Source organism: Patella vulgata, chromosome 6 (genome assembly GCF_932274485.2).
Source record: "Patella vulgata chromosome 6, xgPatVulg1.2, whole genome shotgun sequence".
NCBI classification, from domain to species: domain Eukaryota; kingdom Metazoa; phylum Mollusca; class Gastropoda; family Patellidae; genus Patella; species Patella vulgata.
Window position 1 is genome coordinate 11134033 of NC_065884.2, and position 18528 is coordinate 11152560.

General features: G+C 36.7%; 1 protein-coding gene across 3 annotated transcripts in view; it reads right to left on the minus strand.

Moving 5' to 3' along the window:
- Positions 1–5390: 5390 nt before the first annotated feature.
- The window catches only part of LOC126824855 (mediator of RNA polymerase II transcription subunit 15), a 30559-nt gene continuing 17421 nt past the window's right edge, over positions 5391–18528 (minus strand). For 2 of the 3 annotated variants that reach the window (XM_050554260.1, XM_050554257.1), the window contains exons 16-17: positions 7426–7523; positions 5391–6539 (exon numbers count right to left, since the gene is read on the minus strand). In XM_050554260.1, the coding sequence (XP_050410217.1) occupies positions 6507–6539; positions 7426–7523 (131 nt within the window). In that variant the 3' untranslated portion in view covers positions 5391–6506. Of the gene's footprint in view, positions 6540–7425; positions 7524–12089; positions 12126–18528 lie in introns of all 3 variants that reach the window. The other variant, XM_050554261.1, reaches the window with a different exon arrangement.

Genomic DNA, 18528 nt, shown 5'->3' on the forward strand with positions numbered 1-18528 from the left:
TATTCTTATCACAGGGGAAGTTTTAGTACAGAAAGTCATACAGAGAGAGAGAGGGGGGAGAGAGAGAGAGTGAGAGAGATCGAGAGAGAGAGGTCGTTCAATTTTATTTCATTAATTCGTTTGCGCGTAGGGGTCTTTAGCAGCGCGTGGAAACCGGAGGACCCGGAGAAAACCCACGAGGTTGGACAGGCGACCCTACTCCTTGTCACGCACAACCGGGGAATCGAAACCACGGCAGTTGACTCAATGACAGACCTTATGATACAAAGCGCACGCGCTAACCATTCGGCAATCCAACCCCTAAGAGCCATAGTGACTGCGGTTTTCTTCTTCGCCCAGAGTAATGATGTATGCAGATTTGTCGATAGGTAGAGTGGGGGGGGGGGTCACAATTGTCCTTAAATTGAAATTGCAATTCTGACTCATCGTCAAGATCTGCACATTTTCCTGAATGGTAATACTTGAACCAACACAGTACGTTTCACCACTGAATAACCGAAATAAAGTGGGAGCGCTCGAATGGAGCGACTGATTTCGACATTTTGAGATCTTATGTTGTAGCCATGGTTTCAAAATGTCAGATCGACATTTGACCCAACAACCCCTCTGTCTATGTCATTGTGTCAAAAGCTTTGACCCACAGCATAAAAATTCGATATTCTAGAATCTGACACTCTTAGAACTACTTCGACTTGACCTTTAAATTTCAGGTGAAACCGGCGGCTGATCTACATCTGAAGTACAACGGGAAAAGAAAGTTGACCTATATTCTGTAGTGTAAGGATATTTGATAGAAGATCTAAGGCAGGGGTGTGGTGACAGCTGATTATTCTTGAGAAATATGATCCTGTTGGGCACAAGATATAATATTTATATCGTAATATCGTAAGGGGGGGGGGCAGAAATTTGGGACTGGGTGGAAATGAAATGGGGTTTAATGTCCTACTGTTCTGCTCTGACTGGGCTAATGAAGCCGGGCTTGTGCTACGAGGGAAATGTTGCCTGGACATCGGGGCTACAGCGTATTCTTTTATCGAATTCCAACTGCCAAGGGATCTTTTACATGCACAGCAATATGTATACGGGACATTGGCTTTTGGTCCTATCCGAATGACTAGACAGCTGTCCTTGCCAGGCCTTCCATCCTGCACCACGGGCTGTGTGGAACATGCTAGACTCGATCACTTGAGAAGAGGTGTAACGCCACCTGGGTTGTGTTACTCGCCAGTCCGGGCTACCTCTACACACCAAATTTCAGCCTCGGGACAGCCCTAGTGTAACCGCCAACCCTGAACAGACAGTCAAATATTAGTATAGATTACATTATTTTCATTTGGGTAGTCTGCATCCAAAGAACAAATGATACAGTAACAACTATATTTTAAAAGTTCTCTATGGTCCAAATGGGATGAACCCCCCCACCACACCAAAAAACATACACATACACACAAAAGATCCAAATAGAAAGAAAATAAACCACATAAGATATACGGTCATATCATTTGAATTACATACGATAAAAATATATATATGGACATCGGATGATTGGGTGCCATTTGGTGGTTCACAATATATTATCGGTTGTCAGCCGGAATTGACAGGATAGCAGTCGAGAGATGCAGAATTCAGTCCTGTCACAGTTCTGTCAGTTCCAACAGAGATGGTGTGAGTAGAATCCAATCTAGGCCCCGAGTTCACAAAGCATTCTCAGGCTTAAAGGAGCTAAATCGCTAATATTTGGGATCTAGAAATTGACACAAATGGGGAGCAACATATACAATAATGTATTATGAATGTATATAAATTGATTTACAATCAATCGTTTCTATTTTTACTGTAATTTCTAATCAGTTGGGTTCGGGGAAATACGCCGGAAGTCTCAATCGAATGGAAATTTCTAGCGTCTGGTTATTCCAGCCTACGCCGATAGTATTTATTGCGCATGCTCTCCAGATAAGAATATAGCGTCACCGTTTGACATGACTTGTGGAATGTGCCTAGCTTCGTTTTTCGAGTCCCTTATTACCAATAGCGCTGAAACACATTATGGTACACGATTCGTGTACCAATTGTAAAATGTTTATTTTGTCTTAAATATTTGATATCAGAAGGCCATCTTTTCCCGGTAAGATCACAACATCAATGTTGATTTAAACCGACAATTAATTCGTGTTTTCAATGTCGAAGATTTTGGATGATATTGAGTTAGAGACTTAGTTACTTTAAGTTGAGAATTTACTCAGAATTGTTCGTCTTATGTTAACTAAATTATAACCCTTTATAAAACTTTTGTTGTTTTAATCTATCACATACATCAGTAAGAAACTCTATGCAAATGTTTGTGTTTATGGATCAAAGATTGAAAGTGGAGTAAAATCCTTAATTAAGTCTGAAAATGCTTTGTGAACTCGGGGCCGGATCCTATTTGGTTTCGTTTTTTATACTTCAAAATGTCGTTTTATTTGTACTACACTTGGATCTGGAAGAGTTGTTATATTACCTGCGTTCTTGATGGCGAGAGGAATTAGCCAACGAAACCATCTGTTACGGCGACTTCTTGGCTTGTGATGCACGGAACTGTGGATAAACCACTCGAAACGTCAACGTTGATTGATTAATTAATCAATGCATGACGTCATAGGGTCAAAAGCCGCTCGTACGACGTCTGACGCGACCTTCCACAACAGCCGGTCAGATCTTCATGTAGTGTAGGCCATCGAAAGTATAAAAAAATGAAACGAAATATAGATCTGTATTTTAATCAGATTGAGTGGAATCGTGAGGTAATTAAATACAACGAATATGTTTTAGCTGCCATAGTTGGTTGTAGTTTTTTTTCTTATGCATTCCAAGAATGCATTGTAGGCTTGTAGCCCGACCAAAATTTTATGATAAAGATCAGTATCCCCACAAAGCCACTGAATATGGCAAGAGACAAATGGTTGGCTGATCTAGCAACACTTTTAGCAATGGTATTTAAACATGTTTAGTCTGTAAGCATGCACGTCTGAAAGCCCCTGTGTAGTAAATACAGTAAAAGTATATGTTGAATAACATGATGGAATGCGTTAATAAGATGTGGTGTATATCAGTGTTGATATAAGTCAAGTTATATAAGGTATATAAAACATATAATCAGATATCCCATTGTGATTATAGATATAAACTGGTAGATATAGTATATTATACTTTAAACAAGAAACACATGTCATATTACTCCAACTTTCTACATTTGACCTTGGGTTTCAAGGTTAACATGACTTTAAGAACAGATTTTGTTTTCATTGGTATGATTAAGAAAATAAATAAATGAACTAAACAACACATATCTCACCCAAATACATCTTACGTAACAATACAACCCCGAACCAAAATTATCTCATGTATAACCTAACCATCAAATGTCCCACCAAACCATATCATGTCTCACCAAACCATCTCATGTCTCACCAAACCAGCTCATGTCTCACAAAACCATCTCGTACCCTACCTACCCATCTCATGTCACACCAAACCATCTCATGTCTCCCCAAACCACCTCATGTCCCACCAAGCCATCTTGTACCCTTCTTAACCATCCCATGTCTCACCAAACTGTTTCATAACCCACTAAACCTAATGTCTCACCTAACCCATCTCATATCTCACCCAACCACCTCATGTTGCACCACACCATCTCTTGGCTCACCAAACCATCCCATGTACCACCACACCATCTCATGGCAAAACAAACCATCTTGTGTTTCACCTAACCACTCCATGTCCCACCTAACTATCTCACTAACCCATCTCATGCCCCAACTAACCATCTCACCAAGCCATCTCTTGTCTTACCTTACCAACTCATGTCTCATTTCATGTCACATGTCACATCTCATATCCAACTAGCCATCTCATTTCTCACCAAACTATATCCTGTTTCACCCATCCCATGTCACACCAAACCATCCCAAGTTTCACCAAACAATTTTATTTCTCACCAATCCATCCCAAGTCTCACCTAACCATCCCATTTCTCACCAAACCATCCCATTTCTCACCCAACCATCAAATACCTGACCAGACAATCACATGTCGGACAAAGCCTTATCTCTCCAGATCATCTCAGATTTAATCAAATCCTCAAATCGTACCATGTCTCGCCAGGCCACTTCATAGCATATTAGGCCTCCTTCCACCAACTTGTGTTTCATATAACCATATCATATTACATCAGCCTTTATTGATCTCTCTTGGTCATCCAACAATGAATATTACACATATAGATTTAGCTTTTGACACAGTGACACAGTATTTTGGATTCAAGGTGTATGATCATATTTATTTTCTATGTTTTTATCTTCAATGAGTGAGTGAACAATTTTTGTCTACCTTGCTTTGCATCGCAACTGACAAGAGATCTTTAACGTGCACAACAATGGTTTAATTGGGTTTTAAATAAAGGCAAGACAAAATCGGTATGTTTGACTTAAAGGTAGAGAGAGAGAGAGAAATGGGGTTTAACGTCCATTCGACACCAAACTAGGTCATTCCGCGACTAACACATGGTTCAATTTTATTTCAATAATTCGCTTGAGCGTAGGGGCCTTAAGCAGTAGGGAAAACCGGAGGACCCAGAGAAAACCCACGAGGTTGGACAGGCGACCCTACTCCTTGTCTCGTATAACCGGGGAATCTCACTTAAAGGAGGGAAGTCTCTAACTCAATATCATCCACAGTCTTTGACATTGCAATTTAAATCAACATGGAGGTTGTTATCTTACCGTGAAAAAATGGGCTTCTGATATCCAATATTTAAGACAGAGAAATGGGGTTTAACATCCACTCGGCACAAACTAGGTCATTTCGGGACTAAACAATATTTAAAACAAAATGAACCTTTTTAAAATTGGCACATGATGAATTGTGTGCCACAATGCTTTTGAGCGCATTTGTAATGAAGTGACCCATGAACGAAGGTTAACCGTATCCCAGAGGAGAATACTACCGCTGGTGTAGACAGGAATAACCAGATGTCAAAGAAGGAGAGAGAGAAATTAGGTTTAATGTCCACTCCCACTCGACACAAACTAGGTCACTTTGGGATTAACATATGGTTCAATTTTATTTCCATAATTCGCTTGCGCGTATGGGTCTTTGGCAGTGGGAGGAAACCGGAGGACCCGGAGAAAACCCACAAGGTTGGACAGGCGACCCTACTCCTTGTCACGTACAACAGATTCGAAACCACGCCAGTTGACTCAATGACAGACTTAATGATACAGCGCGCACGTGCTAACCACTAAGCCATCCAACCCCCCACCAGATGTCAAAGACTGCCATTCAATTTGTACTCTTTGTGTATTTCGTGGAACATAACTGATTAGAAATTACAGTAAAAATAGAAAGGATTGAATATAAATCAGTTTATATACATTCATATTACATTATTATATACGTTGCAACCCATTTGTGTTCATTTCTAGGTGCCAAATAATAGAGATTCAGCTCCTTTAATCTATAGGAATATAAAAACTTCAAAGTTTAGGACAGAAAACAATGTGAATTGTATAGAAATAAAACTTCACTACATAATAATAATATCTCATTTTATATAAATGATACAATGTTTGCATATGTCATATAATGAGCCATCTGGAAATCTTAACAAATTGTCTTTAGTTTCTATATTACTTTCAAATGAATTTTGGAATTTTTCCCATATTAACTGACGATAATATACTGTTAGCAGTAGTAGGTGTAGTAGCCAGGATAAGCTTACTCCTAAGACACAAGATATTGCTATTCAAAATAAATGATTTCATCGGGATATAGCCCACTAATCATTACTTGATTTATTTTTTTTATCAATTTAATAAATTCTTTTGTCTCCCTGTTAGGATCCTTTGTTCCACTTACAAACACAGTTTTGTCAGGCAATGAATCTACAACCATCGACATCTTCATTAAGTATCACTTTCAGGGGCAATAATTAAGGATAAAATTGATGTGTAAGTCTGAATTTCAACAGGGTTCCTCCTCCTGTTGCACAATTTTGGCTCTCATAACCTCTGAAGTCTGAGAATGGCAATAAATAAGCATAAAGTTGATATGTAAGTCTGAATTTCAACAGGGTTCCTCCTCTTGTTGCACAATTTTGGTTCTCATAACCTCCGAAGTCTGAGAACTGATAGACAGAAGTCATTACAAAAAAATTATAAAACAATAAAATAACTGGAAGTTTTTAAGCCTGATGGACATGATTTAACGAACTATATAAAACAGTGAAATATTGTGATGATACTGGGGGCTTATAATAAATAATTGAAAGGTACAACAACTCAATATTTTGATTTGAAATTTTCTCACAGCGTAAACAGACTACATGTATAAGTTTATTGTCACATTTTGGCTTTTGATTTACATCTGTAAAGCCACTTTAATTTACAATGTCCTGTGAATTCTGGGAGTGTTCCTTTAACCAATCAATAAATGACGTCTATTATATAAATATAGAAATTTATATTTCACGTTTCACATGATCTCCGTACACTCATTTCCTGGTAAAAATAAGAAAGAAGAAGAATGAATATCTGATATTTATAGAAATGAAATGGGGTTTAACATCCTACTGGTCTGCTCACATTACTCCTGTTGGTGCAGAAATGCAAGACATTAAATCCCATTTCATTTCTCCACTGAAAAATTTGAATTGAACTCAATTAACTACAGTTCTGACTAGATCTGTGAAATAAATGAAATGAAATGAAATGGGGTTTAAGGTCCTACTGTTTTGCTCCGAGAGAGAGTGAAAGAGAGAAATGGGGTTTAACGTCCACTCAACACAAACTAGGTCATTTCGGGACTAACATATGGTTCAATTTTATTTCCATAATTTGCATGTGCGTAGGGATCTTTAGCAGTGGGAGGAAACCGGAGGACCCGGAAAAAACCCACGAGGTTAGACAGACGACCCTACTCCTTGTCACGTACAACAAAGGAATCGAAACCTCGCCAGTTGACTCAATAACAGACTTTCTGATAAAGCGCGCACATGCTAACCATTCAGCCATCCAACCCCCGTTTTGCTCCGAACTAGGCTAATGAATACAGGCATTTTCCATACAGTGTGCTATGAGGGAAATTTTGCCCGGACAGCAGCATTACGGCTTACTCTTATATCAAATTCCAACTGTCAAGGGATCTTTTACATGCATGTCAATGTGTACCGATTGACTAGACAGCTTCCATCTGAACCGAGATATCAGCAATTCAATTTTAGGCTAGCCTCGAACATCATTACTAAATTTGGCAAAATAATAAACAAAGTCTTGATTATTCATTTTTTCGTTAAATTATCCATCACAAAATGTTTTCAAATCTATTAAATATCACAGGCTAACGACTGCATGTTTAAATCTAGTTAACCCAAACAAATCAACTTACCCATGAATTCAAGAGAGCTGACAGTGAAAATTTGTTGGACATCTTTAATAACGATCTCTCTAAATTCTGCTGAATTTCTTGAAAAAATGGAGTAGCATCTGCAAGTAAAATCATATAAATTATATATATTGTTTAAAATTTCTATCTTGTAGGTTTCAATCTGATTAAAACACGGATCCTATTTCGTTTTATTTTTTATAGTTCAAAATTTCGTTTAACTTGTCTTTACTACACTAGGATCTGGAAGAGTTGTTATATTACCAGTGTTCTGGTTAAAGTGAGGGGGTAGTCAATGAAACGGTCTATTACAGCGAGTTCTTGGCGTGCGATGCACCGAACTGTGGGTAATTCACTAGAAATATCAACGCTTATTGATTAATCAATGCCTGATGTCATAGGGTCAAAAGCCACTTGTACGAACCCTGACACAACCTTCCAGTACAACTGGTCAGATTTTCATGTAGTGTAGGCCATCGAAAGTATAAAAAAAAACGTAACGAAATATAAATCTGTATGTTAATCAGATTGTGTATGTTTAGACAAAGCAGAACAAGCTACAAGGATGGTTAGTTGGTTATTTGAATCAACTTCAATTAAAACAAAGATTGGTTGCTAGGCAATGAAACTGACGCCCACAGCAGCTACATTTAAATTGTCCTAGCAGTTCACAAAGGTTGTCTCGTTGTTAATCTTTAGGTTAATGTTCATAAAATGCAAAATCTTGAATTTCAATAGGCTTCATCATTTCACTAATTTGAATACAGAGCATCAATTTCCAATCCCCCACTTGTTGTTTACTGACAAGGGGGAACCAGGTCGGAAAATCCTCATGAACTTTCACGGCCAACGTAGGAATCGAACACAGGGCCTCCAGGTTAGCTAGCCAACATCCTACACCCAGAGCCAACTATATACCAAATTTTGCCAAAATCTGTTGAAAAATGTAAAAGTAATAATTTAAACTCATCTGAGAACAAAAAGACATTAAGCATCAGCCAGAGTCAAGAGAGTTTGTCTAGGTCTTGTTCTGATTAAAAATTCTGTATCTTAAAAGATGTGTTTTAGCCATATTTTACAATGATCAAAGCAGTTCTTCCACTTCAAAATTTTCATTGACGGTCATTTTTGAAAACGGACGAAAACTTTGAAAAATAAATTCATATTTCATGCTTTTTATTCATGGTGGGTTATTGTGAATTAACATGTCTATCCCACTTTGTCAGCATGGCATACACAAAAAAATATATATATTGGACTTAAAAATAAAATATTAGTAGGGTTTATAAATGAAATAGGGTGGATGGCCGAAGGTTAGCACGTGTGTGTTGTATCATAAGGTCTGTCATTGAGTCAGCTGATGTGGTTTTCATTCCCTGGTTGTACGTGACAAGGAGTAGGGTCGTCTGTTCAACCTGCTAAAGACCCCTACACGCAAGCGAATTATTGAAATAAAATAGAACCATGTATTAACATTTAACGTTGATTCAAAACTCATAAGTAGGGTGTGATGGCCGAATGGTTAGCACGTGCGCGCTTTATCATAAGGCCTGTCATTGAGTCAACTGGCGTGGTTTCGAATCCCCGGTTGAACATGACAAGGAGCAGGGTCGCCTGTCCAACCTCGTGGGTTTTCTCCGGGTCCTTCGGTTTCCTCCCACTGCTAATGACCCCTGCGTGCAAGCGAATCATTGAAATAAAATTAAACCATACGTTTGTCCCGAAATGACCTAGTTTAGTGTCAAGTGGATGTTAAACCCCATTTCTCACGTTTTCTCTTATAAATCAAATACATGTATTCCCTTTTGGCTATTTACCAATAAATAGCTTATACTATCAAAGGCATAACATACAATAGATTCTGGATTTTTTCCCATATTAATTGATGCCAATATACTTTAAGCCAAACACATGCTAGTACATATGCTAATACATATGGAAATCATTCAATTAAAATTCACTGATATAATTTAAATCTGTCTGCAGATTACAACCTAAATCAACTAAATGAAAAGGCAGACTAACAATTAAGAGTTTAATACATCAACTAAATGATGGTTTCATCATTTATTTTACTTAATTCTTCAGCTGTTGAGTTCTATAAAAGCATGACAACTGTTGATAATGTTTAAAACTGTTTGACTTATAATAAAATAACAAAACAGCTACAAAACAACAAACTGACTAAAAAATATTCAATGATGAAGACAGATTGGTTTTGTAAATTAGGAATACAGAATGGTTTCTGGAATGAGTATACATACACACTAAAAAGAGAGAGATAAAGATCGGGTTTAACGTCCACTCGAAATAATTTAGGTCAGGGGAGTTTTAGGGGTGGGAGGAAACCAAAGGACCCAGAGAAAACCCATGAGATTGGACAGGCGACCCTACTCCTTGTCACATAGAAGTGGGGAATTGAAAACCACACCACTTGACTCAATGCATTGGCTAAAAAACTTCATCTGGATTTTCCGACGTGGTTTCCCCCTTGTCAGTGGTGCAGGAAAGAGGGCTTGACAAGGACAGCTGTCTAGTTGTTGGGATGGGACAAAAAAACGAGGTCCCGTGTACACATTGGCATGTACATAAAAGATCACTTGGCAGTTGGAATTCAACATAAGATTAGGCCATAGTGCCACTGCCCGGGCAAAATTTCCCTCAAAGCACACTGTTTGCTGGCCATCTTCATTATCCCAGTTTGAGCAGAACAGTAGGACATTAAACCCCATTTCATTTCACAAGATACTCTCTCCAGGCGCGGATCCAGGGGGGGGGGGGGGGGTCCAAACCACCCCCTGCTCAGCTACATAATTTTTTTTGTAAACCAACCTTTTTTATGAGAAAAGTGTCATAATTGTGCTTTATCCTTTATCGTCAGATGGTGCGGCAGGATGGGCACTCAAAGCGCGAGATAATGATAGACATATTATGTGATATCATAGTTAATGCTTTGAATCAATAAAATTGAATCACAATGTCATTGTATTAATTCATAATAAAAATTGACGTCAAACAGGATGTTGGATTTCTCTGTTTAAAAAGATCAATGTGTATGTATACACGCCAAAACGACGATAGAGACCATGTATTTCTCAAAAAATTTCAAGCCGGGGGGGGGGAGGAGGATACATTTTCTTAGGAACCGGGCAAACTCCCTCCTGCAAAAATTCCTGGATCCGCCCCTGCTCTCACACACTTCCTCTCAGCTGTTATTCTTGGATTCTTGATATGTTTTATTGTATTATTCATCAGTTGTGCAGGTATAAAACAGGAGTTAGTTTGAAAGATTAGGACAGATAACCAACTCAGAATAGACCAAGAGTCAAACATAACAGCACTGTTAATAAAATACTGACAACTTACCCAGGCTTTCAATCACGTGAAAAGTTATCCAGACATTATATTCAATAATCATCAATCTCTGTTAAATAAACACAACCTCACCATGTTTATTTAACACGAGAACCAGGAAACCTGACCACAATTCAATCATTATAAAGAACATTACTGTCACATAAACTTCCAGTAGAAGAAACCAAGCATGAATGAAATCAGGTCTCATTTACATGTACAACAGGAAAACGCACAATAAAAGTGCCTCAGAAAATCAACCACAATAAAATACAGAAATAAATTTTAACAATTTCGCAACCTGTAATTGTCTGTAAATCTTAGTGATTTCAATAGTAAATTCTAGTGATTTCAATAGTAAATTCTAGTGATTTCAATAGTAAATCCTAGTGATTTCAATAGTAAATCCTAGTGATTTCAATAGTAAATTCTAGTGATTTCAATAGTAAATTCTAGTGATTTCAATAGTAAATTCAATAGCAAATCCTTTTGATTTCAATAGTAAATTCTAGTGATTTTAATATTAAATTCTAGTGATTTCAATAGTAAATTCTAGTGATTTCAATAGTAAATCCTAGTGATTTCAATAGTAAATTCTAGTGATTTCAATAGTAAATTCAATAGCAAATCCTTGTGATTTCAATAGTAAATCTTAGTGATTTCAATAGTAAATCCTAGTGATTTCAATAGTAAATTCTAGTGATTTCAATAGTAAATCCTAGTGATTTCAATACTAAATTCTAGTGATTTCAATAGTAAATTCTAATTCTAGTGATTTCAATAGTAATTCATCCATGCTTTGTGGTATATGTGCATAACACCTGTCACACTTTGTGAAACTCGGATCATAAAGCCAAACATTGTCATTATCATATTTAACAAATAAATTTCTGTCGACAGGATATAATGAGCCTTCTATTGGAGTTTTTATTGGGGTCACAATGAAAATTCAGTAAGCTAAAAAATAAACGGCTTTCAGTGGTCTCTGGTGACTGAAAAAACATTTTAAAAGAGCGAGAGAGAAATGGTGTTTAATGACCACTCGATACAAACCAGGTCATATCGGCACTAACATATGGTTCAATTTTATTTCAATAATTCACTTGCCTGTAGGGGTCTTTAGCTGTGGGAGGAAACCGGAGGACCCAGAGAAAACCCACGAGGTTGGACAGACAACCCTACTCCTTGTCACATATATGGGGAATCAAAACCATGCCAGTCGACTAAATGACACCTATTGATACAATACACACACGCTAACCATTCGGCTATCCACCCCCACCCCCCCAAAAAAACCATTTTGAGATACATACATTTAAGTTTCAGTTTTTGGCATGATTTTTGTCAGACTGAAAGTAGAGGAGAGCAATTATATAATATAACATACAAATATGTTATTTATAGAATTAATCTGTCAAACATATTAGACAGAAAGTTTATTTATATATCTCAAGTACAGGTACTTTACTCATCACAAAACATGTCTATTCAACATGGCAGATTTATTCGGCAATAAATATTTTTAAATTAAACTAAAATGATAGGCATTTTGATATGCTACCCTGATCTGACAAAAAGAAGGAAAAACAAAAAAAAAATAAACATTTGTAAAAAATTAGACTAAATTGTACCTCAATTCCCTTTTTTGAGTAAAATTAGATTTTGTTACTTACTGTTCTTCATAACATAATGTAAGGGAGTATAGTCAGTAAGAATTGTTGAAGTTTTGTTAACACTAAAGTGGTAAAAATAAACTACCGGTAACTCAAAACCCTTAATTTCTACACTTAAAAATCATATTAAACAAAAAAGAGAAAATTCAGCAGATGGTAATTACATATTATTATACGCATAACACAGCAGCTTTGTCTCGAAAAAATATAGACTGCAGCTTATCTTGGATGTTGACCAAATTTGATAAGGATCCTTTATGCATTTAAGAAATCTAATCTCTATCATGTTCACAAGCTTTTCTGGACACCAATCTGATTAAAACACAGATCTTATTTCGTTTCGTTTTTATGGTTTAAAATTTTGTTTTACTTGTCTTTACTACACTAGGATCCGGAAGAGTTATTATATATCAGGCATTCTAATTGATGTGAGGAATTAGCCAATGAAATGGTCTGGTACAGCAAGCTCTTGGCGTGCCTTGCACGGAACTGTGGGTAAACCCCTAGAAACGTCAACGCTGATTGATTAATCAATGTCTGACATCATAGGGTCAAAAGCCGCTCGTATAACCCCCGACACGAATGCTGAAAATCAACAGGATTCATCTCAATCATTTACACCAAATTTGAAAATCAATAGGCTTCTTCACATCACATTCCTAATGTGTCGCACAAAATTTATATAAATTTGTTTAGAAGTATAGCCTCTATCACATTAATAAACTTTTTGTAAATTAAGGTAAATCTGGAAATCTAGGTTGCGGAATACCGAATATTGATAGGCTTTTTCCTGTTTTGAAGCCAATGCTTCACACCAAATTTGAAAAAAATCCAGTGAAAACTGTAACCTCTACCTGTGTTCATAAGTTAATTGTTGACTGAGAGACGGACAGACATGGGTAACAACGACATACAATACACCCACACTGAAACCTAGACTGTGGATATTAATGTCAAAAATGCCATAAAAGTATAATTCAAGTCAACACGAAAATGAAATTTAATGTCCTACTTTGTCGCAAGTGGGCCTAACCATGGCAGAAGTAAATTTAAATTTAAATGACCTGTACCACCTCTCGGGATATTACTGTCAAATATGCCATAAAAGTATTGTTTAAGACTACATAGACCGAACGCTTAAATTCATTACATTTTAAAATGTCATGCAACATTGTGCATTTTTTTCTTTTAAGAATATAGCAACACTTCATACATCAATATATCTTCATCTCTCACAACATCTGACAGAGATCTCCCATTTCAAGCATTGAACCATATCTCAATTTTAGTATTAACATCAGTCTAAGTGATTCAAAAAAACAATAATTAGTCCTCCATCATAACTTTAACTAGTAAAATCTATTGGGGTATATTTTTACCATTAGACTAATAGAGTTTACCATAGTATAGAGTAATTATCACTAACATAAACACTAGATTACTTATCTAACTCTTAAACAGTAGAATTATAGTAACAGTACTAGTATTGACTTTCCAGACTTACATACATAATTATTGTTACACTAATAGACAGTGCTGAAATTCCAGATTTAAACACCTAATTTATTCGTCAACAGATCTATGTTAAAGATAATTTTATCCTAAAAATATACATCTATATAGCTGTGTGTGTGTGTGTGTGTGTGTGTGTGTGTGAGAGAGAGAGAGAGAGAGAGAGAGAGAGAGAGAGAGAGAGCGCAAAAACCAGATCGCTTAGGGACTAAAATATGGTACAAATTTACTTAAATCAGAGTGGGACTGGGAGGTAACCAGGGGAAACCAACCCACAGGGTTGGGAAGGGCAACCCTAGCTCCTGGTCTTGCACAAGCCTTGGATCGAAGCCATGCCACTTGACTGAATGACAAGACCTTATGATCTAAAGCACACTTGTTAGACCACTCCACCCTTTCAATTTTACCCACTCACAAATAGGAAATGAAATGGGTTTAACGTCCTACTGTTCTGCTTCGTATTGGGCTAACGAAGACGGGCATACAGTGTGCTGTGAGGGAAATTTTGCCCGGCACGGGACCTCGGTTGTTGGTCCTTCATCACTGACAGGGGGGAACCACGCCAAAAAATCTGGATGAACTATATAAGAAGATTAACTGATTAAAACTATATATGGAATAACCTTTACTAGTTTATAAACATTCAACATTTCAATGATGATACTCGCTCGTTTGAAAGAAAATGAAATTAACTTCCTACTGTTCTGTTTCGGCTGGGCTAATGAAGACAGGCATACACCATATAGTCTGCTATGAGGGACATCTTGTCCGGACAGCGGCACAAAGGCCTCCTCTTATATCAATTCCAACGGTCAAGGGTTCTTTTAAGTGTACACCAATGTGAATATGTGACTCGTTTATGGTCCTCTCCGAAGGACTATACATTGTCTCTTGCCAGGCCCTCTGTCCTGCACAACTGACAAGGGTGGACCATGCTGGAAAATCCGGCCAACACTGGGATCGAACAAGGGACCTCCAGGTTAGCAAGCCAATGGCCCCTTAATAAACCAGCCATTGTTATTCCATATATAGTTTTAGTGCTTTTCTCTCTGAATACTTGGGAGTCATGGTGGCAAAGTGGGTGAGTGTAGGTGGCACGTTCGATCCCTGCATTGACCGAGAAAGTTCATCAGGATTATCTGACACGGTTTCCCCTTGTCAGTGGTGCAGGATGGGGGCCTGACAAGGACAACTGTCTAGTCATTTGGATGAGATAAAAATATCAAGGTCCTGTGTCTACATTGGCTTTCACATTAAAGAAAGTTAGCATTTGATATAAGAATCGGCCATAGTGATGCTACCTGGGCAAAATTGCACTCGTAGAACACTGTATTGCGTAAGTAGCCCAGTCGGAGCAGAACAGTAGGACGTTAAACTCCATTTCATTTTTGTCTAAATACTAAATACCATTGAAATAAGATTATCAGGTGCAACATAAGGAAACAAGCTTCTACTAATTCAAGGAATGTTTTTAAACTAATAATTAAATTAGAAACAGAAGAGATATGTATGATATAAAAAGATTAAGCGATCTATTAGAATGATGGATGTGTTATACAGAGATGTTATATTCTAGAGAATGTGATGGATTACTGGGTGTGGGAGGAAACCTGTTAAATAATTATTTCAAGTAAAAACACTGATGCCATTAACCAACTTGCTTCTGGATTCCTTGGTGGGTCACGAGGCGTGGTTTGACCACAGGTTTCAATTCCCCGCTTGTACGTGACAAGGAGACTGAAGGAGTAGGGTCATCTGTCCAACCTCAGTGACTGGGAGTGGAGTTTCCATGTTCAATTTTAAAACTGATTACATCCAAACAGGGAGGTCATCCATCATTGGCTTTTGATTTTGTTTTCTTAATTAAATTTTAAATGTTAAATAATGAATCTGAGTAGATTTACATATTAGTGTGGATTAAGCAGTGAGAAATTTGATATCTTAGCGTGGATTAAGTTGTGAAAAAATTTGATATTTCAGTGAAAAATACAAATGATGCATCATTACTTTAATAACAAATTTTAACAAATGAAAATAAACGACCATCTTGCACGTGTCTGTCTGTTTTATATGATTCCTCATACATGGAAACTGAGGTAACTGCCAGAGAACTATGATCACAAACTTAAAGTGCACATAAGATGGGCTTGGAAAATTTTGGATATGTGTAGCCAATGGTTACAATATCAACTTTACGGCAAGTTCACAACAATCTGATTGAAATTAATTCAGTTATCTTCACTCAAAGTCGTAAAAATGGACCTCCCATAAAAACGACTTTGCCAATTATCGAAAACACTCTTAATCCCCTCAGACGCCAGTGACGTCACAGTGACCGAATGCATATTCGGAAAGTTTATTCCTTAATTACCTATATACAGCCGGCGTGTGTACTCATTAACGCCTGACTGGTTCCTTAATCCCCCTTAGTTCCTTAATTAAATAAAACAATTGACTACGGAATAATTTGTTTTGTAATTCATATTAATTTAAGATTCAATTTAGAATTTGTTTCTCATGACAGCAATTTTAATACCCTCTAACATCGTGTGCAGTCCAATTGATTAGAGATACATTTTCGTCAAAAGAGTATTGTGGTTCTAATTTCCCCGAGTAAAAAAGTACAGGGGTAAAAAGATGTGGTCACGCAAATTGTATCATAAAAGTCAAACATGAATGAAAAGCGATTTGTAAATGACGATCCGTTATCATCGTATGGCGGATTTGACTTCATTAGTCTGAAATAGACCGTAGAAATGAATGCGAAAAAATATCTCAATATACAGTACAAATAAATTTTGTTGGTAACCATCTAAATGGAATAACAGACAGATTGAGAAGTGTCATCTAACTATCTTTGTGTATTGATAATAATAGTCGTGTCGTTAACATCAGTCATTAATTAATCAATCCGACTAAACTTATACAGACTTGGGGGTCATTAATTAATTTACATCTCGGTGTTAGCAGTGATTATTAGTGGGATTAAGAATGCTGATTAGGTAATTATCTTTTTTACGCAGGCCAGATCAAAGGCATCACTCTAGGTGGAACGTGTGCGTAGTACCTACAAATGAACTAATGGTAGAATCGTACAGAGACATATTTATTGTATAAAATAATTAAATTTTACTCATCAGTTGTTTATAATTATAATTTAATTTTTGTGTTTGTGTAATCAAGTAGCATTGCATTATTTGTTGACTGGCGTTTAAACAACATTTAATTGACTTGATATGAAATATTCTTTATAATAAAAGTATTTTACAATTGCATTGACAGTTTAATCACTCACCAAACGGCATCAGGAACTCCGCGTATTTAATATGCATGTCCATGAATCCCATGGAATTTTCGCGCCAAAGTTTAACCTCAGTAACTACGCCCGTAGTGCATGGAACCGTACATGGCAATAAGATTCCCAACGTTGATTGGCTGAGAAATGAAGGCGATCTATGGATGCTCATCGGAAAATTCCATATTTGCTGTGAATTTCAAATTGAGTTACGATACAAGTTGTTCTTTGTATATAGAAATGGTTATTATTATTATGTATAGCTAATAATGAATATATCGACAATTGACTGGCATCATTTGTATTTCTGTACTTAAGTTTGGGATATCTGCAAGTATTACGGGGTTATCCAAATTACCGGTAAATGCGCTAATTGCTTGAGTCATCTTCATTTGACACGTGGCCTATTTAAACAAAAGCAGCTTAAATTGATCTACGGCATGATACGGCATTTTAAATTCACTCTAAAATATTCCAATCACAAATGTCTAATCTATACCAATGAAAGACGATAATTCGGTGATTATGATTAGGCCAGTCACATGGTAATCGGAACGTCAATAGACGCTTGTCCAGTTGCCGTGTGTATTGATAGTGCTATATTGTACATACAGTGAGATATTGTATAGATAATGTATATCCTATGTGTAGTGCCTGTGACGTCACCAGCCAATCAACCGGATTAAGGTCGTAATTGAGAAATCGAAAAGCGTTTTGGCGTGTCGGATACTTAAACGTTAACAGCAGACTTAATTTTAATCAGATTGGTGTGAACTTGCCGTAAAGTTGATATAGTAACCATGGTCTTTAAAAACAATCTCAATCCTGTGTTTCTCAACATGAAAATTTTTCATACAGGCCTTTAATGTATTCATGGCAAATACCTTTAAATTTGCTGATCATTATTTGGGAGATTCTGAATCACTTGTAAAATACAATATTGTGACAGTTGAATCTACAAGAAATATCAGTCCAAAAATGGTTGAATTACATTCAATATTAACAAGAATATGAGGAATTAAATATACTTTCTAAAATAAACAATAAATAAACAATACGAGTACATTTTAATAGGCATGAAGCCATGAAAAATTGGATATTGGCCAAAAAATGCAAATGGGGATAAGCAGATTTGAAGATTTCTGTTATTTTTACACGTTTCTATATGCTCAATTCAATATATTTTGTAAAATGTTCATGTATTGTTTTTCTGTATCATCATCACTTTCGCATCTCATCAAGAAGGGGCAAACACCTCAACTATATGTATTT